This window comes from Miscanthus floridulus, chromosome 18 (assembly GCF_019320115.1).
Source record: "Miscanthus floridulus cultivar M001 chromosome 18, ASM1932011v1, whole genome shotgun sequence".
Taxonomy (NCBI): domain Eukaryota; kingdom Viridiplantae; phylum Streptophyta; class Magnoliopsida; order Poales; family Poaceae; genus Miscanthus; species Miscanthus floridulus.
In genome coordinates this window covers 16,699,702-16,723,845 of record NC_089597.1, presented here as the reverse complement: position 1 = coordinate 16,723,845, position 24,144 = coordinate 16,699,702, and the positions used below count along the sequence as shown (strand labels likewise).

The window sequence follows — 24,144 nt, the reverse complement described above, 5'->3', positions numbered from 1 at the left end:
CATTGTTCACTGCCAAGATAAGTTCTTGGCGATCGACTGCACTAGAGAAATCTCCGTCTGCAGCAGTAACGCCGCCGGCGCTACTCCAACCATGACGCTGCTGCCATCATTGTCGCCACCTACGGGGCTCTACCACCGCAGCTACCTAGAATCAAACGGTGAGCTGCACATTGTGGGTGCCATGGTGAGCACGTTCCACGAGACACAGAGCTTCACCTATAGCAGCGCGATCTACAAGTGCAACCTCCACAACCGTACGTTGGAGTGGTCTAGGGTGAGGGACATCAGTGATCAGACACTGTTCGTGTCTAAATATTTCAATAAAAGCTTCAGTGGAACAAGTGTATCCAAGTACAAGGAGAACAAAATCTACATGTCTGAGCCATTGTATAGGGATTCATACGACTTGGTCCATTGATTGGAGATCATTGATATTGCTACCGGCACATCCGAAGTGAAGCCCGTCCAAGAAAAGATACAGGGTTTCGAGGCTCCAGATTGGATTTGACCCAATCTCTAGGAGGGAGGTATATTGATGTTCTTCAAAGGTTTATTACTTCAAATACTCATATTAGGGCAAGCGCGGTTGGGATGTTTTTCGCTTCTGCACACAAGCAGTGGCTAAAAAAATCGATATATGCCGCATTTAATTATTACTATTAGTTCACAAACTGAGTTAATTCAAACAAAACCTTAACTGACATACATTATATGTATGAATGCAGCCAGTTCTCTCCTTTTATATTCAAGTAGGTAGCGTGTCCATGCATTACTATGGGACAACTAAATTTTTTGTACTAAAAACACATGGATCGCACGATAAGATAATAATACTGTTAAATTAAATACCAACATTAAAGTGACATTTAATTTAAAAAATAAAGTTTGTAAAATTAACACAGTCACTGAGAGCACGGCGTCGCAGACTCACAAACTCTACTGTATAGACTTTTTCATGATATAGCTAAGATAATATTTTATATCGGCAGAAAGAATTCTCCGATATCCATTTCTTTTATGTGCCAATAAATCCATGAATAAGTTCTGCTGCATCTTCATATAATCATGTACACACAGGTTTGAGTATATATGTAAATATTAGTGCCTGTCACATGGATAATACTACGTGTCTTAAAAAATCTCTCATAAAATTTTAAAACAAAGTATGTTATACTCACCGTATAAATATGTGTTGCTTTAGGACTATTTCACACAGATATATATTGTAGAATAAGGTATCCACTTGAGTGTCTGTTCTAAGATGTTGAATTAGGTGTTGTAATTCTTAATTTCGACATATTTTTTAGGTTAAGGCAACCAATGGTGATATTTTGCTTAGTGGTGCATAATTTTATGGTGCACCTCTTGACTATCTAAGTAAGGACAAGTTAGCACTGCAAAGGCTTAGAAAAGCTGTTTGAGAATGCTAAGGTTGAGTTTTTCTCCACTATACATACTAAAACCTATGTCCCCGTTTATCATTATCGATGCTTTTGATGCAAAGCAATTCAACATTACTATGATCAGATATAAGTTTGAGTCTCTTGTAAGCAATTTCATAGAGGGACTCTTATCCTTTATGTGATCTACCTCAAGGATATTTGTAGGACGATGGACATATGTTGAAATGTCGCGCCAAAAAGTGTCCACGTTTTGTCCACGATTTATTTCCCATGAATACATGCGGGTACTATGATAACACTAACTACATCAAATAAAAGATTAAAGAGAATTTGCATTGCCTTCAGAAGAATTTATTTATTAAGGTCTTTGAACTCTACAGGTAGTTTTGAAATATCTTTTTGCATGTCTTACATCGTATCCTAATTCAAAATTTTATAGTTTAATTAAAATATTTAGGTGATTCTATGTATATAATATTCAATATAAGAATAATATATGCATAATCTTCTTGAAAGATTTTTACAGTGTAAAGACATCTTCATTTTTCATGCATGCCCGTGTTAATGCTACGGTAAAAACAAAAGGACAATATATCAATTAAAAAATAAAAATAAAACTCATGCTCAAAGTCAAAGAGATAAATTATGGACGCTTGAATTTTGTCATCCATTATCTACCGGCGTGCCTATAAAATAGACTGAATAAACAATTAAACATAGATAGAAAACTAAATTAATGAAAGGATCATTGCAAGACATCAATCATCTCATAGCTTCGGACAATATCGCAAAGCTACTAAAAACTGTAACCGTGCCCTCACCTCAAACATTGTCCAGATAAATTGATTATAATGAAAGAAATGGATATCGGAAATTTCTTTCTGCCAATATAAAACATTATCTTAGCCGCACCACGAAAAAGTCTATAAAATAGAGTTTGTGAGCCTGCGATGCCGCACTCTGTGACTATGTTAAATTCATAAACTTTGCTTTTTAGATTAAATATCACTTTTAACGTTGATATTTAATTTTGGTATTATTATCCCATCCTGCGATCCCTACCGTACCTGCGCACGGACACGCTACTCATCAATAGTCCGTGACACCGCCGTGACAATGCCAGACGTTTTGAGCTCGAAACAACAAACCGCGTTTCCTCCTTCCACGCGTCCACCCTCCCACACGCAAGGTCGCGTCGCGTCGTGAACCAAACCCGCGGGCGGAGAAGGGGACACGCTGCGCGGGCAGGCACAGGAGCGTTGCCGCCGCCGCCGCCACCGGCACGAGATCGAGGAGGGATCCCCCGCTCAAGGGCCGAGCGAGATGGTGAACGCCTTCTTCCTCTTCTGCGGGTGCGTGGACCAGGCCAGCGTGGCGGTGGTGGAGAAGTGGGGCCGCTTCCTCCGCCTCGCCGACCCGGGCCTCCACTTCTTCAACCCCTTCGCCGGCGAGTGCGTCGCGGGCGCCCTCACCACCCGCGTCCAGTCCCTCGACGTCCGCGTCGAGACCAAGACCAAGGTCCGTCTCGCCGCCTTCGGCCTTCCCCTCATCCCCTCCTGCTCTAGTAGGCTTACCTTCTCGATCGCGCGTAGACTGCGATTGGTTTCCACACTTTCTAGCCGGATTGCCCGTATCCCGTTCTTGGAAATCTCGCTCGGTGACGGATTTGTCAGCGCTCCCTGTGCTAGATTGGTGACTTGATTGCTGCGATCGCGCGGGATTGCATCATGCTTGGATTGGGGATCTGTGTTTGGTCCAGGACACCGTCGCCACTTGTGTCTCCCTTACTTCATTAAGGGGATTGGAGTTACTTCATGGTCCGTGGAGTAGTAGCGGTACCCTCTTTTCCATGTAGATTGGTGCGCGACCGTGTGATGCTGGAAGAGCATTGTTGATGGGCATTATCCAACAGGCGAACTTTACCTGTTCTATGTAGTATAAATTGGTCAGCTGTTGAGTAGCCATTTTTTTGCTCGATTTGCAAGTATGGCCTTTACAACACTATTAACATCTTGCCCACCATGTGGTGGTCTGAATCTGTCTCTAGTTCCTTTGCGATGACGTGAAATATCCTTTGCCTATGGTACTTCTTGCTTGTTTTCTAGTTGAAACAATTGGTGGCATCCTTTTCCTTTGCAGGATAACGTCTTTGTCCAGCTGATCTGCACAATTCAATACCGCGTTGTCAAGGAAAATGCAGATGATGCATTCTATGAGTTGCAGAATCCCCAACAGCAAATTCAGGCCTACGTCTTTGATGGTGAATTATTAGCACCGAACTTTCTTGTTTTTGTACTGTTTCTCTTAATTATAATCTGACACTTGTATTTTTATGAAAAAAAGTTGTTCGAGCCATAGTGCCAAGAATGAATCTGGACGATCTCTTTGAGCAGAAGAAGGATGTGGCGAAAGCTGTACTGGAGGAGCTTGAAAAGGTAATTTAGAGGCCTGTTTTGAATACTAGTAGGGGATTGGCTCGAAATCATTGATTCTGCTTGCAACTCCGGTGACACATCTTGCAATTCTCCTGGTGATAATTTCAAGGAGTTAACCATTCTGCCTATAGTCTGCTTCTGATTAGCAATCTGTTTAGTGATTACTGCAGCCCCTTTTTTTGTTTTCCTGGTTTGCCCTATGTGTATCCCTACAGTTTAGCTTTGGTTCAGTACATCCTAAACATACCGTTTTGTTGCCTGTGGACCTCTTTATTTCCAGTAAGTATTGGTTTTAGCATGTGTATTAAAAGGGCAGTTTTGTAACTATTTGATGAACTTGGTTGTGTGACAAGTAAACGGTTCATAGACAAACAACATGCTTATCTGTTTTGACACCATATTTGTTTTCGATGAAATCAGAATCTTGTCTGGTTGATATTTAGCCTATGTTCGATTCGATTGCTATTGTTTAGTTCTGTCCTCAGCACATTGTTTCCTCTGTATTTTTTGGCAATGTTTAGTAGTCTGAGGTCATGTCAGAGTGATCCAATGTTCTACCTTTTCTTGTATGCCCTACTACATATGGCTGTTCTATGTCTTTCCTGGCAAATTCAATAAACTCTTGCTGTTGTACAGGTCATGGCAGATTATGGTTACAGCATTGAGCACATTCTCATGGTTGATATCATCCCTGACGCTGCTGTCCGCAAAGCAATGAATGATATAAATGCAGGTATTATGCCATTTCTGTACATGTGAGAATTGCCTCCAGGTTATGCAGCTTGTGAAATGTTTACTGAACTCTGGAGTGTTCTTATTAAGATCAAACTTTCTGGTGGTTTTATGCTATCTTCTGTAGACATGCTTCCTTATTTTTTATATCCAGTAAGTAGCATTTTCTGTCATTTGCATCTGTGCTCACTTAAGTGGTCAACTCCTATCACACAGCCCAAAGGCTCCAGCTTGCAAGTGTTTACAAAGGAGAAGCAGAGAAGATTCTTATGGTGAAGAAAGCAGAGGCAGAAGCCGAGGCGAAATACCTTTCCGGTGTTGGTATCGCCAAACAGCGGCAGGCGATAACTGACGGACTCAGAGAGAACATCCTGAACTTCTCACACTCGGTGTCGGGCACCAGCGCGAAGGAAGTCATGGACCTGATCATGGTCACGCAGTACTTTGACACCATCAAGGAGCTCGGGGATGGTTCCAAGAACACCACGATCTTCATACCTCACGGACCGGGCCACGTGAAGGACATCAGCGAGCAGATCCGCGACGGCATGATGCAAGCCTCAAGTAGCAATGTGTAAATCACCTACAGTCCTACACGATTGGAGACGTTTCAGCTCGGGATGAGGTCTCAAGTACCATGTTCATAGTGTTAGATTGTTATTAGTGTTAAATAATGAGTGCTCAGGCTTTCGGCGAGTCTGGAGTTGTTTGCGGCCTTAAAACTAGTGTGGTTGAATTTTCTGTAAAAAATGTGTTAGCCCGAATGCTCGACCTTACACGTTCTTTCCAGATACAAGTCACAGTGAGAGGCTTTTACCTATGTGCCCTTAAAAAAGATGCCACACTTCTGCGTACCCCTCAAAAGTTGGTCGTCACCTCGAACTTTTCTTTTCCCTCACGTCATTCCGTCGGCATTTGCTCCTAACGGTGGATAACGGCTCTGGAGAATGACTCAGTTGCCCTTGGACTTGTATAGGCGTCTGAACTTTTTCGTTTCTCCTGTGTTATTGCCAGGCCAATTGGCTTTGGCGCCTTGTCGAACGAGTACGTGACGATCACCTTGTCCGGCTCGGCCCGGCTCCGTTCCACCTGCTTCCTCGCCGGGCATTGCCAGGCCAATTAGAGCATGATGTCCTCAAACGCCATCCGCGGCAGCAGCATATGCACAGCCGGAGCGTCTCGTTGATCACCATCCGCAGCTGCATGCATATGCACGAAACCATTACAACCCAATGTCTAGCTGGCATGGACGAAAGTCACGAAGCGGAACATGCATGTGGATCACCGGAAGTCAATCGCTTACCACGGTGAGCTTGGGGAGGTGGTCGGCGGTGGGCGGGCCGTTGCCGCAGACGCTCGCTACCTCGGCAAGCTGCGCGCTGCGGGACCCCGACGGTGCTCGAGGACCCGCACTCGCTGCCGGGGACCGACGAGACCGTTGCGCGCGCCCGCGAGCACCACACTCGCTGCTCGCGTCCTTTGGCGCCGACGACATCGGCGAGACCTTCGGGCACAGCTCGAGTAGTGGTAGCAGTTGCTGCGCCACGCGCCCGCCCTCAGTGCTCACAAGTGCTTTTATCATTTGAGGAAGGGCAGTGCTCTGTGCTTACCAGTGCTTTCCTGGACCGTGGGTGCTGCGGCGAGCGCCGGCTCGGCGACGGCCGAAGCGTGGTGCTGGCGGTCTGCTGCCTGGAGGAGTCGTCCTTGAGGAGGCGCAACCGCTCGACGCGCGTACCTCGCTTGTTCGCTCCACAGACTTTTGACGAGTTCATTTCCTCAGCCTCATCATCAGCTCTAGCTAGCAGCAGTCCACAGACGACGATGTGCTAGCGCCGCTCGGGCGCTAGTATAAATTGGCGAGCTTGACACGGCGAGCTCGTCACTGATCGGGTTCCATGGTCACGCTCATTCATGCATGACGTGCTGATCGCTGCTGCGCCGTGCGTGCAGGAACTACTACTGGTGCACGGCGGAGGGCTGCAGCGTGAAGAAGCGCATGGAGCGGCACAGCGACGACCCGCGCCGGCTCACCCGTCGGAGTCGTCGTACTGATCCATCATCCTGATATGTTCCCACCAAAATAGTGAGAAAGAGAAAGGCGACAAGGATCTTTTTGAGAAGTTGGCATGGACACAACGTCCAATTGCCACCGTGGCACGGCCACGTCGGAGGGATGTGGCATGTTTTGGACTGTTTGTACGCAGGATTAGTAGGTTAGGGATCTAGATAGTTGCTTTTTTTTAAGTTCGGAGGCTTAGATGGGAATGCACGAAAAGTTTAAAGATCTGCGTGCATTTTACTCTTATATTAATGAGGTATTAATGCATTAGTATTACTTGTCTTATCTATGCATGTTTGGCCGGGGGGAGTCACTGGAGTCTGTCTGTCCGCTTGGGACCAGGATCGAGAGGGAGGTGGTGGAGTTTGGCTCGGACCAGGATCGAGAGGAGGGATCGGTACAAAAAGAAATCTATTGATCTGCGTGAAACAGCAGCGCAAGTAGCAGATTGGCACCTCCGTCTGGATCTCATGAACAACAACAACAATTTTCGATCAGAGACAGTTCTTACATTTTGCGCCCCAACTATCCATCCCCATGTCCATCCATGCCCGTGTCTTGATGATCGATCATCGTCCCTCATCTGTCAGCGGTTGCTTTGCTTATTCCTTGGATCGATCGGGAATTAGACGAGAAACAGTATTAGTTATCTTATTAATTAATCATCGTACGCATATTATGCATTGGAGTGGTTGGTGTGTAATAGCAGACGAGCGTGGTTTCGAACCGAGGAAGAAATCAGCAGCAGCTTCGGTTCGCCGTCATGCCCACGCGCTGCAACAGTGACTATAACTGAGACGTGCATGATGATTCTCTGCCGCCAAAGCCAATTTGCCTGGTAATGGCACAGGGGAAACGAAAAAGTTCAGACGCACATACAACCTCAAGGTCAACTGAGTCATTCTCCAGAGCCGTTACCCACCGTTAGGAGCAAATGCCGACGGAATAGCGTGAGGGAAAAGAAAAGTTCGAGCGAGGGCATGTAGGTGACGACCAACTTTTGAGGGGTACGCAGGAGTATGGCATCTTTTTTAAGGGTACACAGGTAAAAACCTCTCATAGTGACCTGCCCTATGAGATAATGTATAGTGACATGCTGAGTTGGAAATTATTTAGGTCTTGTTTAGTTCCAAAAACTTTTCCCAAAAAGTGCTACAGTAGTCATCACATCGAATCTTGCGATACGTGCATAAAGCATTAAATGTAGACGAAAAAAAACTAATTGTACAATTTGGTTGAAAATCGCGAGACGAACGTTTTGAACCTAATTAGTCCATGATTGAATACTAATTGCCAAATAAAAACGAAAGTGCTGCTGTAGCCAAAATCCCAAACTTCACCCAACTAAACAAGGCCTTACATGGTTCTACACTTCTACTTCTGTATAGTTTTGCATGCTTGCTGCTGGCAGAGGCACATAAACAGAGTTTTTAAGATTTGGTTATTACGCGATGGTGTGTTCGTCTCACCATCACCAGCTGCATCAGATTGCTGGTTGTGCTCAGTCACAGATTATAAACAAAACTGCAGATGCAATGCAAAACCACGCTGAATTTGCATGGCCTACATATTTGGGACAACACCAAGCTTGCAAATTCACGCTGAATTTGCATGGGCCACATATTTGGCACAACACCGAAGTCACCAAGCGTGCAGTTTCAGGTGCGCCAACTACCGACCCAACGTGCATGCAACAAAGCTGCAACTCGCCAAGACGCCAACTCCCTCCCTCTCCCGTCGGCGAGCGAGACAGGCGCGCGCGCCTGCCCATGGCGTCCTCCAGTATGGTCGCCCTCCTCTCTCTCTCTCTCTCTCTCTCTCTCTCTCTCTCTCTCTCTCCCCCTCTCCTCCCAGCGGGAATCGCGGCCGGCCCCCTCCCTCCACCCCTCCCCACCGCGCGGGCATGCGCGCACGCATGCACCCACTGCGGGCGCTCGTCGATCGCCATTTCCGGCCCCGGCTAAATCAGGATATAGACTAGTGAGAGAGCGAGAAGAGGCGGAGGAAGAGGAGGAGGAGGTGCTGGTGCTTGTGCTGCTGCTGCTGCTGCTGCTGGCGTTGGTGGTGGCTGTGGAGGTGCGGAGATCGTCGATCGGTCGCTGCGGTTCGTCGGCGGCGGTGTCGAGATGTCGGTGGACTTCGGCGCCCCGGCGGATGACCCCAAGGTCTTCCGCAACATCTGCCGCGACCGTACGTCCACGCGCGCGCTCCTGATCTCGAGTCTTCCTCACATCTTCTATTCTTCATGACGAATTGACGATTCGACGGCTCAGTTTCTCTGTTGTTTGTGTTTTCCTCAGGGATACTGAAGGACTTGCTCAAGCCTGACAAGGATAAGGAGACCAAAAGCTCATGGAAGGTACAACAGCTTGATTTATGCAAACTCTGTTGTTACTGCTTCATATGTTCTCTTTCCTGCTACGTTTCCTATTATCTTTTCTTTTTAATAAAACGCTGCAGATTCATACTTTGAGAGACTGTATTGTATATTAGGACGTACGAATTGGTTGAAAAGAGAACTTGTGCCATCTTCATTTAACATGGATATTGGGATTTTTTGTGCAATGTTTATGAATTATGTATGATCCTTTCTCACAATGTGTAACCTCGTCTCATGGTATTGGTATTCTAGGGCCCGTCAGCAGTTTAAGCCCTTTTAATTTAAATAAGCTTCATTGGTCATCAGGAGTCGGGAAGTGAAACAGTTATGTGATTTTCATTTGTCATATTTGCAGGTTCTTATAATGGACAAATTTACGGTGAAGATCATGGCTTATGCTTGCAAGATGGCAGAAATTACAGATGCAGGGATTTCACGTAAGTTGCCTGGACCTTGATGAATTGTCATTTATCATGAAAACATGTGTTGGTGACTATATGTTCTTCCTATTGTTTTTACTTGGGATGCATCTTACTCTTTTCAGCCAATAACACCTTATTTTCGACTTATGTTTGTGAAGTAAGATAGTTAAGTAAGCTTATTGTCATATCCTGCAGTTGTAGAAGATCTGTTCAAGAGAAGGGAGCCAATGCCTTCAATGGACGCAATCTACTTTCTTCAGCCACTGAAAGAAAAGTAATTTTTGACAGCTTTGGCCTTTTCTTTTGTCTTCTTGAGTTTAATATTTTCCGTTAGTCATATTGGATTTTTGCCTTTTAAACATCTCAATATGAATCAACAGTGGGGTTCACATGACATCAGCTTTTGCTGGTTCTCCAATGATAAAGTACCTATGTGGTCAAAAACCACCCTCTGTGGTGCTATCTAATTTTCCATGTAGTCAATTTATACGCCATATCATATTGAGGCCTCTTCTCTGATACTGTGATGCATACATTTTGCAATCTGCAGTGTCATAATGCTTCTGTCTGACATGTCTGGGAGATGTCCACTTTACAGGAAGTATGTTTGTATTGTCATTTCAATTTGCAGCTAAAGTATCATTTTCAAAAGCTTCAGATGTAATAAATTTACTAACACATTGATGATTTCACTCCGAACGCTAGGGCATATATCTTCTTCAGCTCACCGATTCCTAAAGAATTGGTAACTTACATAAAGAATGACAGTAGTGTAATACCACGCATCGGTGCACTAAGAGAGGCAAGTTACTTCACAATGTATCTTTCACTATTTTGAGCTTTGGCAGAAGTTCCTTCTAATGCTGTTGTTTCATTAATTGCAGATGAATTTGGAATTCTTTGCTATTGACATGCAGGTATTCAACCTCTGATCTATTCCATTTCAGACAGATCTATGAATTTTGTCTCCGCTTTTGTTGGTTGCTGCCTCAGAAAAGTACCATAAACTGATTTTATTATTTCTTTATTTTGGGTTAGTATCAAGTATCAATGTTCAACAAAAATAGTGTACATAGGGTGTGACCATTGTATAGTTTATACAGAGCAAGTGGATGCTGACATGAAACAATGTCATCGTTAGATTTGTTAGACACTTTGGAGCTTCTGTGTTTGCACTGTGAATGAAAATTAAATGGTTCAAAACTTTATGAGGATGGTGTACATATTCATAATGTCCTTGAAAGTAAAATCATGGAAATGAATGTAACTAAACATGTTGGGTGCACTTGTATTTGCATGTTACTGTGTCTTGCTCTTTGTCTATAATACAATGATTATTGTACTTTACTTTATATGCCATATATGTAGGGCTTTGTAACTGACCATGATACGGCCCTGAATGATTTGTATGGCCCGAGTGAACAAAATTCTAAAAAGTTCAACGATACTATAAGCACGATGGCTACTCGCATTGCGAGAACATTTGCATCATTGAAGGTATGTTGCCGAACTTCATTTGCTATGCTCTATTCATGCCCACAGTTAATTAGTAGTAGAAACTTCCATGTGTTTTGTCACGCTAAGGTATTATAGCTCTTCCATAAAGGGAAACCAGTGTAAAAATCAGAAAAAAAGGCACTAAATTCTGAGTATATTGTTCATAGCATTCCTACTTGTTTGATTCTATACTGATGAACATGTTAGCCAGTGGGATGCTGCCATTTTGTGCTCATTTCCTAGATCTTGATAAGCACCTGCACGTTTTTTTGCTTGATCTGCATTACAATTTACCTGGGCCATCACCTCGTGTTGGATTGGATCATTACACTCCAGAAGCGCGAACCCAAAAACCCTCACTTAGCCGTTTCAAAATAAAAACCCCTCACTTGTAATTTATGCATACACAAAAGAATGTGTTTTGAATTAATATTACATCAGCATACCCTAGATGAACTTTTCTTTTCTTGAACACGCAGGAGAGCTGCGTATCATTGCATTAAAAGAAGAAGAGAGTTACAACACACCCAAACACCCTTTTGTAGCCCTAGATGGAGGTTAGAACCTTGATATAAATATATTAAGAGCAACTATGAAGTAGGAATACATGGTTTTGGCAACCATTTTGAGAGTATAAGCTACAATGCTAACTATAGATGCTGAGCAGCTATGAATATCTCCTGTCTTAGTTAGCGATAGAACTAGGTTGGTGTTTAGCCTCTATTGCCTTATCTATGAATAAAGTATAGTCTTATTACTCTCTTTTTCTCATTGAACATGAAAGTTGATTTGACTACTTTGCAGGAATTTCCATGTGTACGGTATCAGGCGCCAAAAGGAGATGCTTCTACAACAACTAAATTTGATATGGTTCCAAAGTGGCTTGCTACTGCTGTTTGGGATATCTTGTCAAAATATAAATCAACTATTCCTGAATTTCCCCAGAAGGAGACATGTGAACTGCTAATTGTTGACAGGCCCATAGATCAGGTGCTAAAGCATACACTGAATGCTAAAACACTTTAATCATTTGTTCGCTTAAAAATACAGCAAAGAACTTCAATTTATTCATTACAGCTTACAACAATTTCATATGACTGCAAAGATAGCACCTGTTATTCATGAATGGACCTATGATGCAATGTGCCATGATCTACTCGAAATGGATGGCAACAAATACATATATGAGGTAATTGCCATATCATATTATTAGTGAGATACAAATTCTCTTTAGTTTTCTTATATGTTAGTGTTATTTTATATTGCAAGGTGTCAAAGATGGATTCAGAACCCTAAAAGAAGGAATCTTTATTAGAGGATCATGATCCTCTTTGGCTTGCACTTCGCCATGCTCACATAGCTGATGTAAGTTCAATGTATTATATTTGTGTATTCTGATTTCTTAACTTTATTCTGGTCTATTATTCCTAACACTAATTAAAATGACAGGCTAGTGAGAGGTTGTATGAAAAGATGAATAATTTTGTTGCCAAGAATAAAGCAGCACAACTTTCAAGGTGCATAACCTTTCTCACTTTTGAATGTAATTGCAAATATATTTTTAATCCATGGTGTATTGCAGTACCGTAATCAAGAATATGCTTTTCAACTATGAATTACTGGTACTTTTCACAGTTCTAGGCTGCTGATGGCATTCATATTGTACTTCACCTTTTGCATACCCAGATACCCCTTGTGCTAGATATTTATCTGTGACACAATTATGAAAAGTTCATATATGATTGTATATTCATGACTTGGATAACTTATTTTGTTGGAAAAATGGTGTTCTTACCCCTGTCCAGTAAGCTAATTGTGATTTTACCCTTCCTTTTTCAACTTTGTGTTTTTACCCCTGTTATTTTGAACTGAACGGTCCGTTTGCCCTTGTTTCTGACGTTCGTCAGATGGACATGAATTAAACGAATTAAAAAAATTCTAAATCTGAAAAACAAAGGCCAAATGACCATAGTGCCCCTTATCCTTATCTCTCGTCTCAAACGCATAGGGCGTCGTCGCTCACATCGGGCTTGGGCGTGGCTTTTCCAGCGGCGGCGCTGCAGAAGCACCAACTGGTACCGGAGCTCTCGATCTGTGGGCTCTCAGATTCCGCCATGGATGCCGCACAAGAGGCACGATGCAAGGAGATGCTGGACCAGATCCTAGTCATGGTGACGAAGATGGCGTCGGATTTGGAGGCGTGCAACGCGGCCTTTCGAACCGCCCCTCCAGCCTTCGTCGCCGACTCCGACAGCAGCGGGCGTGAGGTCGACGCCACCACCGGCACCGGCTACAACTCCAACAACTCCGCCCTCGCCACCCTCCACTCCCTCGCCTCTGCCTCCGCTTCCGAATCCAAGGCCGCCGCTAGGTCTCTCGCGGACCATGACCCATCTGCGGACCGCGCCTCCTCGTACATCGTGGTGGCCGACCAGGACTCTGCATCCGTCATTCCCTGCATCGACCGCTTCGTCCTCGTCACCGAGCTCTCCTACATCCACCGCACGCTCCCTGAACCGCCCGTCACCACCAACGACTCGGCGGAGCAGGCGTCCGCGCCCCCGCGCGGGATCCCCTTCGCCTATGGCGTCGGCAGGCTGGAGAATCGCGCCTCGCTCCAGGTCGACATCACCACCGGCACCGGCTACAACTCCGTCCACGGCGGCTCCGTCCTGTCGTACCTCGCGCCCATCCGCGAGGCCACCAGGGCCCCTGCGCCCGTCGCGCTCTCCAACCCGCGCGAGAAGATCCATGGCGCCCTGGATGGGAGTGTCGTAGGTGCCCAGCCACACGTGCGTCTTCCTCCAGGAGTCGCGGATCTCCGCCGCGTACCAGCCCCACGGCTGCTTCCGGATGCCCCGGTAGTGCGCCTTCACGCGCTGCTGATCCCCTCCCTCGACAGCAACGCCTCCGACAGTGAGGCCGCCTCCTCTCGGCCCACCGTCCCCGAGAATATCCACCTCCAGCTTGTCAGCAAGACGGAACCGTTCCGCAACCTGGTGATGGCCGCCATCTGATCAAGTGCTCGGCCTCCCCACCGGCAAGCCCCTCTTCGTCTGCGCCAACCCCACCACCAGCAACCTGGTGATGGCCGCCTTGGCCTCGCCCACCTCTTCCCCAACCTCCGCTCCTAGCCAAGACACGGCTCTTGACTTCCAGTTTGGCGTACCCGAGCTCCTCATCGCCTCGCCCACCAGGTGTTCGACACTAAGCCTGTACCGGTATGCTTGTATTCCAGTGTCCATAGCACCATCAGCGCCATCAACAGCTTTCCCTGCCTCTACACTGCCCCAAGAGGACAGTACCGACATCGGGAATGGGCGAGGATGTACGCAACCAAAACCTCCATGGCTGCTAGGTACAGGGTTGTTTCGTTCATGGTATGGGAAAATGCATTTGATCAGTGGGTTCCTGCTTGAGGTATCACCTTGGTGCAGAGATTGCATGAAGTGGGTGCAGTGGCAACCATCTATGACGCCGCCAGTGCAACTACAGAAGGCATCCAGAGGAAAGCCAATAGCACTGCACTTTATCTGTAGAAATGGTGGCCTACAACCATGGGAGATTGCATGAAGTGGGTGCAGTGGCAACCATCTTGAGGTATCACCTGATCCATTTCTAGTTTTGGGTGATCAGTTCAATCTGTGTGGAAATCAGTTGGTTGTTGAGTGTGGTGGCCTACAACCATGGCCACCACCTGATCCATTTCGATAATTGGTCAGTTCATTGCTGTCACTTGAGTGCAGTAATGGTACTGGATTGTTGGTGCCACAACCTTGGCCACCACCACGTGTTATCCTCTGTTGGATGATATGCAGAATTCTTGATCAGTGCGGATGGAATTATTGTCAGCTTTCGGTGACTAGTTCTGCTGGTGCCCCATCACCTGCTATGCAAACTAATGTTGCAAACATAAATTGGTTGGGTGGCAAACAAGCTTCCAGAGTTGACTCGTCGTCACAAATTGCTGCACATGACTATCATCCTTCCCACAATTTTGACGCTGCTGGAACTGCTATGAATTCTGCACCCTCATGTAGACCATGGAAACGTGGATACTTACTTCGCCCACTGGCAACATTTAAGCTTTCAACTTGGGCCTCTGAACTAAAGGTTGCTGATTCATTGGCCTATGCTCAGAGATGCTGTTCTTTTGTCACATCCTGACATGATGCATCTAGGAGCTTTGCCTTATGCTATGAAACATCTTGGGCTCTCTGCACCAGTTTATGCAACAGAACCCGTGTTTAGACTTGGCCTTTTGACCATGTACGACTATTTCCTATCTCGATGGGTAAGTTTCATGGTGCTCAATATTTTCCTAGGGCGTACACTTTTCAACCACACTCATTTCCAATACCGCAGAAGCAGAGGAAGGTGGAGGCGTCGCGTTCGGACGGCGCCGCCGACTCGGCAGTCGTGCTGGTGCTGCCTACGACCCGGAGCCATCGCGTTTCTATAGTAAATGCTGCTATGGTCGATCATGATGATTCACAATTGTCTTTTTATTCATGTCATTCTCTTTTCCAATTTGGTTAGTAAATACATGTTGTAGTTTTAGTGCTTGTAGTGTTACATGAACCAACTTGTATGGCGGTTACTTTTGCTGAAAAAACATGTAAGGATATCAGTGCATGCATCTACTTATACAGTTTGTTATCCGATGTTCTACATGCATTCTTATACATTGAAGATTTTTTGTCCCACACAAAAGATTATATCGAAATATTTCTTATGGCGTTACATCTGTCATCATTATGAACCTTTGGTCCCAAAATTTTGAATATTTATCAATATTAAATCTGAGTTCAAATAATTGCAAGTTGTGCCAAATATGTTTGACCAAATTTAATCAATTGTCAGCATACAATAAAAAAGTCTAATTCCAAATCAGGGTAAAATCACAATTAGACATAACAAACAGGGGCAAAATCGCATGGGCATTCATTTCCTTTTGTACAAATTTTAACACCGTTAGGGGTGGATGACGGAGTAGGGACAAACTGGTGCTTCGTGAATGGCACAGTAGGGGTAAATTCACAAAGTCAAAAAAAATAGGGGCAAAATCACAATTTCGGAATAAAACAAGGGTACAAACGCAAGAGCCCCTATTTTGTTTGGACCTGAATTACACTTTTCTAAGACAAGTGGTACTAAAATAGTCTTAGTTTGTAATTTAATATAGGTCTATCAGTTGCTAGTGGCGCGGTATTTGGTAGTGATGTTAGATCACATGATGTATTATATTTCATAATAAAGATTGTGATGTTTCCATTTTCAACTAGAGATGGTGGTGAAGTCTAAACAAGGGATCTGCAGAAAATCGTTCAAGCATTACCGCAATACAGTGAGCAAGTTGAAAAATTGACACTACATATAGAGGTAGATGATCATTTTAATAATATGTCTACATGTTTTATGTTGTCATGTTTAATTTTTGTATTCACAAGTCATAAGGTCCACTATGTGTTTGAACCATGAGGCTGTGTAATTGCCTCACTCATATCTGGTCCCCATATGAGTGAGGATCCTGTTGGGGTCCCCCCCCCCCCCCCCCCCCCCTCCCCCCCTTTTCATCTCTATAATACAAGGAAACACAGCTCTCCTGCGTTTTCAAAAAAAAAAAAAGTCAAGGTAATATTTCCTATATTTATAAGTTTACAAGAACTTTCATATAGACGCAAAAGGAAAATATTATATTATCAACAACAACAAAGCCTTTAAGTCCCGAACAAATTGGGGTAGGCTATATTATGTTCTGGTAGATAATTTATTAAGGGACACTAAAAGATGGTCCACATCTCATATGTAACCAGATTGTGGCCTCAGTAGGTAAATACATTATTTATATAAATGATAAAAGAAATGCCATTATCATTCGTCTTACATTTTCAATGCTTTACTCACCTAGCTAAGCCTAGCATATGGTTCAAAGCAAGCAATTGTTGTTTAAGACACTTGTTTCACATTAATATATTTTATATTTAGTTTTTGCAGCATATGGTTCTGTGTCTTACCTTTGAACAATCCCTTTGCCTCAACTCTAATTTTAAATGATTAGTTCTAAAACTTTCGATCAATCTCTTGTTCAGATTGCTGGAAAAATTAACAGGTGTATCAGGGAGTACGGGCTCCGTGACATTGGGCAACTGGAGCAGGATTTGGTTTTTGGAGATGCGGGAGCAAAGGAAGTGATCAGTATCCTCAGGTCAAAGCAGGTTTGTACAGAAAGAGAAACAAAAAACAGGCTTGCTGCTAAGTTGCTGTCATTTTGATTTTGTTCTTTGCTTGACATGCTTGTTCCATTATTAAGGATATGAGTCCAGAAAACAAAATGAGGTTGCTGATTATATATGCAATCGTATATCCAGAGAAGTTTGAAGGTGACAAAGGGGAAAAGTTGATGCAGGTATTTCACATCAAATTTTTCATTGCTTATATGCAGTACAATGATGGCATCAATAATGCAGGCCTAGTTCCAGATACAAAAATATACAATCACAGAGGAAGTAAAACTCTTCTTACACTAATTATGAGCATGGGCATATAAAGTGGAGTCAGAGACTAAATATCTAGCAACAACAACAACAACAAAGCCTTATTGTTGTTGCTAGATATTTAGTCTCTGACTCCACTTTATCTAGAAGGTGGCTTATATTTTTCTAGTTGATGGCTCTTACAAAACTCCCCTACGCCTCTCCTAGATTAGTAAATATGTCTTCTAGATTAACCTCCACAATCTAGATTGACGTAAACCTATGTTGGACCATACTAGGGCCCTTATAGAGACTGTTAACTTGACTTTGCAATAATGGAAGGTGCACATGAGCGAAGCTTATTCTATCATTTAGATCTTTATTGAAAATTTATAGAAGTATTATATCTAATTTCCTGTTGAAAACTTTCATGTTATGCTATGTCATAGCTAAATGATACAGCGCCAACTTATTGATACGCAGCTAGCAAAGCTTCCACGTGATGATATGGATGTAATAAACTGTTTAAGATACTTGGATGGTTCAAATACAAAAAAGTCATCAAGGACTGGTACTTTCTCTCTCAAATTTGATGCCCAAAAGGTAAGCTTATGATTTTTCTGTACAAAGGTGAAGTCATGACTTTGTTTGAAAAACATACTTTATACAACCTTCCTGTCTATTAACATTTTTTTTTGTTGCAGAAGAAAAATGCTGCCAGAACAGACAAACATGATGGTGAGGAAACATGGACTTTATCACGTTTTTTCCATCTTATTGAGGCGCGTGATTACTAATCTTTCCTTGTCTACAATCCTTACCGATTTACATCAAGAATCGCTTACAATTGCTGAAACAAAATGAAGCTCATTTTTTAGTTTATGGCCAAGTATTTAGTCCTTGTTCTTGAGAATTTCTTTCAAGGACATGTGCTCTTCTTTACTTGTTGCTTGCATTGGTTTTCTTCTAAATTTTGGTTACATGCTGAGCTATCAGTTGTAATAGTTGGAGTTCCTTGCTTCACTAACAGGAGCTGATTGAGAAACTGAGCAAGGGCGAATTACCTTTAAAAGAGTACCCATCTATGAGTGAACCAAGTTCTGCTCCTCAAGGTGCCACACAAACTGCATCATCAACTGCACGACCAGCACAAAATCCACAACCAATGTCTATGAGATCAAGGCGGACACCAACATGGGCAAAATCTCGAAATTCCGATGATTCTCAATCAAGGTAGTAATTGGACATAATCTTCTATTGGACCCGCTCGAGCAATATGAAATCCATTTACATATATTGTTTTGGTCAAATAACCGCTTTATTATCATGGTAAATTGGATTGACAGTGATTCTTCAGTCCTGAGACACGCATCAGGTGACTTAAAGAGGCTAGGCAACCGGATTTTTGTCTTCATGGTTGGTGGAGCTACTAGATCTGAAGTACGTCTTGTGCTTATACTACATAAAAAAAATACAAATTCCCAATCTGGTTGGCATATTATAAAATATTTATCATTTCATACCCCAATGAATCAGTTGCGCACGGTGCACAAGCTTACAATGAAAATGAAGCGTGAAATCGTCTTGGGCTCTTCTAGCATCGATGATCCTCCACAATTTATTTCGGTAAAAACTCAATTTCTCTTCAAGGTTCTACTATTTTCATTTTCATTAAATCTTTCCACTGGACTGCTGAAATTCAGCCTGCTATGTTCATGCAACGACTCTGCAAGTGCAGAAGCTGAAGTCGATAGGTAGTGCTACTAAGGCCTAGAGCTTGTATGCCGAGCGATGGAATGAATTCGCACCTTATAGTACTCAGTATAAGGTACATTCCCTTCTTATTGGCTCCCTGTCTTTCAGTTCTAAATTAATTGGCTCGAAGTATATGTAACAGGTTTGCTTTTGCAGCTTACAGTAGACATACTTCACCAATGAACAGTTCTACATTTTACCAGGATGATGTTGTCGATTGTCACTAGCGACCGATTGTCTATCGAACTAATCACAGTTATTCTTCTTTATTTTTTGAATTGAGGAAGTGAGCTGGCATATCTGGATGTAAAATAAGAATACAGAGTATGTGTAAAACATTTTGTTTGTTTTTTATGTTCTTGTTGACAAACAGATTAATAGAAAAGACATTAGGACGTTTTGCAAAAATGTTTAGTCTAAAATTGATGTTTATTATATGATATAGAAACCGTATTGCACGGATCTAAAACAAAATTATGGATAAGGTTGAGTATGGAGGGATACAAAATACTCTGTCTCATGGCCGCATTGTTAACCCCATTGCCAGTTGCCACTCAGCTAGTCAGCTTCCTTTGCTTGCTCCCAACTATAACAGGTCACTCAGGGACGGGGAGTACCCTTTTGACTAAGGACCTTCACCATCACTGTAATCTCAGAGTACTGTCATGGATCTAAGACTTTACGAAGACGGTCCCAAGAACCGAGGGTACGTACAAAGTCCATAAAAACATTGGAAGCACAAATTCCATAAAAACATAGAAAAAAAATTGAAGATCAATGAACTGAAACATGAAAACGCCTGTTTGCATTCATATAGCTATTAGCTAGCAACTAATAATTAGCTCTTTAGGATCAAACAGGTCCAGTTAATAGCCAAGCTAATTTCTAGCTAATACACATCTAACAACTATCTTACTAGTTGGGCCAAACCAGCTAATAGGTCGCTAGCTAATATTAGCTATGAGCTATTAATTAGCTTGCTAACTATTAGCAGCTAATGGATCAAAAAGGCCCTAAATATATACATAATTAACCCTTACTCATCTCCTGAGTACTTCAAAAGAGTATATATTACAGGTGCATTGACCACGATTTGGTAATACAGACCTAGTTTCCAAAAGTTCTGCCTGCCGGCCTTGCCTGCAACTGCACCATGAGGTCGTCAACCTCGTGTTGCAAGAGCTAACTGCATCCCGATGCGGCAGTGCCCCCCATCAGCTGCTGCTGCTACTGCTTCATCTGTCAGCTCAGTCGGGAAGTTACCCAGTCGCTCGGTGACAACCTCAACGCTGTCCGGGGTCGAATTGTCAATCGAGAACTTGTTGCAGGGAGCATTGAAGGCATCACACAAGTCTGTAATCGCACAAATAGCTCGTGCTACATCGATCAAGATGATAAATAAAGCGATATACAAGTGCTGAGAATAAGTCATGGGCTTACCAGCAGCTTTCTTCTTGGCATCCTGGAACCTCCGGCTGAGGGAATCACGATCCGCGCGCACAATGTCAAGCTCCTTAGACAGATCACTGGCCTTCTTCTCAAAAGCTACAAGAATTCGAACCAGATTACAACCCATAACATATCTGAATTAAAAATAATTCCGGAGATCAGAAGAAATTTAATTTACCTCGAGCGACCTCGCTCTCCTGCTTCAATTTAACCTCCAGCTCCTTGTTCTCCTGCTTCAATTTAACCTCCAGATTCTTGTTCTCCTGCTTCAATTTAACCTCCAGCTCCTTGTTCTCCTGCTTCAATTTAACTTCCAGCTCCTTGTTCTCCTGCTTTAATTTAACTATCAGCTCGGAGGCACGTTTGAACTTGAGAGTGATTTCAGTGAGTCTAGTCTCGAAGAACGTCGTGGCCTCCTTGACCTTCTCCCAATCGACCTCGACACGCTCCATCTCATCATCGATCTCCCATAACAGGTTGCTCTCCATGTCCTTCATCTGGACATAGAGCATCCCTGGCTCCTCCTCCTGGGCCTTCTTCCCGTGTACCTCTCCCTCCACTTCAACGGAGTCAGTAGCGAACCCAACGGACTGCTGACTGGACCCCAGGTTGTCACATGGGAGAGGCCAGCAAGGCACATGCGTCATCTCGATTGACTCGGGAACAGTCAAGGCGGACAGTGTTGTAGTAGGAGGAGATTGACATGCTGGCGGTGACTGGAGTGAACGTGGCTCCGATAGAGGTGTCGGAGACAGAGAGGCTGCCTGTGGAGGCAACAGGGGCACGGACTCGTTGTCTGGCATCTCCTCACGGTGTGGAGCAGTCAGATCTGCTGCCTCCCTGCTAGCAGAGGTGCTTACTTCCGTGGTTGGCGAGGCACTGGAGTGCAGCAACAGACAGGGTAACATAACATCCTTGGACAACTTCTCCCTGCAGCACAAAAGGATTTAAGCGTTCAAACAGCAAGGCGTAAACTAAGGACAATGGAAGATGACTCGGCACTTACTCCCTCTTAAAAATCGCCACCCTACCAAGAGATGACAGATCTTGCAGCCCCAGGTCTGGGGTGGAGCAGGCGAGGGCCTCATCGGACTCTCTCTTCTTCCAATGGGACATGGTCTCCGTATCCCCATCGTCAGGCGCCGGCTGGGCAATTGGCGCACTGTTGCCAGACTGTCTCTGTTGTGCCAGCTCACTGCAGGAGCGGGCCACAACTTCATTGCCCTTCTGTTGGACCAACTCCCCAGAGGAGTCGGCACCAAGGGTCCTCGGTTTCTTCAGAGGGGGCTGGCTGACTATGGTGGCGCCGACCGTCGCCTGTGGCATGTCTACTCCCTGTTCGTCTTCCTCCAGAGTCGCGGAAAGGTACTTGCTCAGGTCCTGTAACAAGAGCATCAATCAATTACCATTAATGATTCAACAGCTTATAAGAAAAACTCAAGAGAAAAGGAACACTTACATTTTCCGGCGGTCGTTTGTGATGACACGGAAGTGGCTTGCCATTAGTGCAAATGTTAGTATCAGTTGACACGAGCTGGGCCACCCGGGAAAGAATATCATCTTCAGTCAACTTTATCGACCTCTCTCGTGTCGGGTCAGAAATACCTGTGAACTCAGACATCCGATGGCACCTCTTCTTAATCGGTTGGATCCGACGACACACGAAGGTAACGACCAACTGGGCTCCGTCGAGCCCATTTCGGATCAAGCCATTGAAGTGTGGGATGATCTTCCCCACCTCGGCCATCTCGTCTGCAGTGGGGGGATTACTCCACGACGGCAGCTTAACAGGGCAATGGCTAGCAACGAAGTCAGGCAGCGACGGCTTCTCGTTGCGGCAGTAAAACCACCTCGACTGCCATCCTTTGTTGGATGTCCACAGCGGAATGGAGACGTGTTGCGTCTTCGGACGAAGCTGGATGCGGGCTCCTCCAATCGCGCAAGCACAGGTGTTGTTGCCGTTGTTGGGATCTCGCTTGCTTACTGGCCTCACACAATATAGCCATTTCCACAACCCGAAGTGCGGCTCGATTCCCAGGTACGCCTCGCAGAGAGTGATGAAGATTGAGATGTGGAGTATACCGTTAGGGTTCAAGTGGTGAAGCTGCAGGCCGTAGTAACCGAGGAGACGGCGGAAGAACGGGTGCGTCGGCACCGAGAACCCACGCTCGAAGAAGTCCGCGAAGACCACGGTCTCACCGGTGCGCGGCTTCGGGACCGCTTCGCCGAACGCTGGCCGCCATCCAATCAATGGCTTCTCTGGCATGTACCCAAGCTCCACCAGTGTGCGGCATCCGACCTCCGAGACACAGGATTCTGCCCATTCCGACATCGGAGCTCGGAAGTAAATGATCCTCAGTTGGAACTTGGTCGATAGGCTCCTCCTTCACATCACGGCAGACTGCATCCACCGCCTAGATCTAGACGGAGACGGAGAGAAGCTCACATCAAAGCAGACTGCATCCACCGCCTAGATCTAGACGGAGACGGAGAGAAGCTGGAATCTAGAATGGGGATGACGGGCTCAAGGATGGGAGAGATAGAGCAATGTGGCTCACGGAGTGGAGCTCGAAGAGTCGAAGCGGGCTCGGAGCGCGGAGATGGCAGATGCGGAGCCGCGCTCCGAGGCGAAGGCAGTGCGAGGAAGAAGACGGAAGTGTTGGGCCGCTGGGGAAACCGGGAAAGTGAATTTTATCGTCTTCGGGACGGCTCATACATTGTTGGCGAGGAAGAAATCCTTCATCTTCCACACGACCGGAGCTGCGGCTGTGGACCACGCGAGGGGCAGCATATGACGCTGTGTTAGTCGGGTGAAATTTATAAATTTGGCTACCATAGCATTTTTGTTTTTATTTTATAACTAATATTTAATTATGGATTAATTATGTTCAAAACGTTCGTCTCGTGGTTTCCAACCAAATTGTATAATTAGTTTTTTTTCATCTACATTTAATGATCCACACACATATCGCAGGATTCGATGTGATAGGTACTGTAGCAATTTTTTAGAAAACTTTTTGAAACTAAACAAGGCCCCAGTGCAAACTAACATGTACAAACATGAAAACTATGGTTGAGGACCAATAGATGTTGATCTATTAGATAAGGTAAAGAGGTTTAAGTGTAAAAAAAAGGTCGACAGATGAGGGGTTTAAACGTAAAAAAGTCTTATCTTTCATCCCATCTATTGGATCGGCATCATAAAAAAATCTCACCTCTCATCTCATCTATTGGATCAGCATATAGTGATCCTGATTAGTAGTTTCTAAATTTGCACAGGTTAATTGATTTGCACCTAATATGTTACCCACGCGAAGAGCCTTCAAAAATTTGACCTCCACAAACAAAAATAATAGCGGCTCTTATGTTTTTACTCCTATTTTGTATTGAAATTGTGATTCTATCCCTGTTTTTTTTTTTTACTTTGTGAATTTAGCCCTATAATTTCTAAACGAAGAGCAAGTTTGCCCCTACTCCGTCATCGTCCTTTAACGGTGTTAAATTTTATATAAAATACAGAAATGCCCATGTAATTT

The 24,144-nt window shown here is 44.3% G+C and overlaps 2 protein-coding genes and 1 pseudogene across 2 annotated transcripts; 2 read left to right on the top strand and 1 right to left on the bottom strand.

Annotated features, from left to right (window-relative positions):
* The first annotated feature begins 2,545 nt into the window (after nucleotides 1-2,545).
* LOC136520495 (hypersensitive-induced response protein 4-like) lies at nucleotides 2,546-5,414 on the top strand. The gene is made up of 5 exons (XM_066514035.1): nucleotides 2,546-2,921; nucleotides 3,543-3,663; nucleotides 3,747-3,838; nucleotides 4,475-4,571; nucleotides 4,787-5,414. Exons 1-5 carry the CDS (start codon nucleotides 2,727-2,729, stop codon nucleotides 5,146-5,148), a joined length of 867 nt encoding a protein of 288 aa, XP_066370132.1. The 5' UTR covers nucleotides 2,546-2,726; the 3' UTR covers nucleotides 5,149-5,414.
* Nucleotides 5,415-8,443: 3,029 nt separating this feature from the next.
* Nucleotides 8,444-19,633, top strand: LOC136520817 (probable protein transport Sec1b; annotated as a pseudogene).
* Nucleotides 19,634-19,906: 273 nt separating this feature from the next.
* On the bottom strand, nucleotides 19,907-23,305 carry LOC136521987 (uncharacterized). The gene is made up of 5 exons (XM_066515773.1): nucleotides 22,068-23,305; nucleotides 21,615-21,988; nucleotides 20,787-21,538; nucleotides 20,600-20,704; nucleotides 19,907-20,512 (listed from the first exon to the last, which is right to left on the bottom strand). Exons 1-5 carry the CDS (start codon nucleotides 22,938-22,940, stop codon nucleotides 20,322-20,324), a joined length of 2,295 nt encoding a protein of 764 aa, XP_066371870.1. The 5' UTR covers nucleotides 22,941-23,305; the 3' UTR covers nucleotides 19,907-20,321.
* Nucleotides 23,306-24,144: the final 839 nt, after the last annotated feature.

Coding starts and splice junctions, on each gene's coding strand:
- LOC136520495 (XM_066514035.1), top strand. CDS start 2,727: ATGGTGAACGCCTTCTTCCTCTTCTGCGGGTGCGTGGACCAGGCCAGC. Junction 3,839..4,474: donor TACTGGAGGAGCTTGAAAAG/GTAATTTAGAGG, acceptor GCTGTTGTACAG/GTCATGGCAGATTATGGTTA. Junction 4,572..4,786: donor AATGAATGATATAAATGCAG/GTATTATGCCAT, acceptor CCTATCACACAG/CCCAAAGGCTCCAGCTTGCA.
- LOC136521987 (XM_066515773.1), bottom strand. CDS start 22,940: ATGTCGGAATGGGCAGAATCCTGTGTCTCGGAGGTCGGATGCCGCACA. Junction 21,539..21,614: donor GTGGCGATTTTTAAGAGGGA/GTAAGTGCCGAG, acceptor TTTGTGCTGCAG/GGAGAAGTTGTCCAAGGATG. Junction 20,513..20,599: donor TGCCAAGAAGAAAGCTGCTG/GTAAGCCCATGA, acceptor GTGCGATTACAG/ACTTGTGTGATGCCTTCAAT.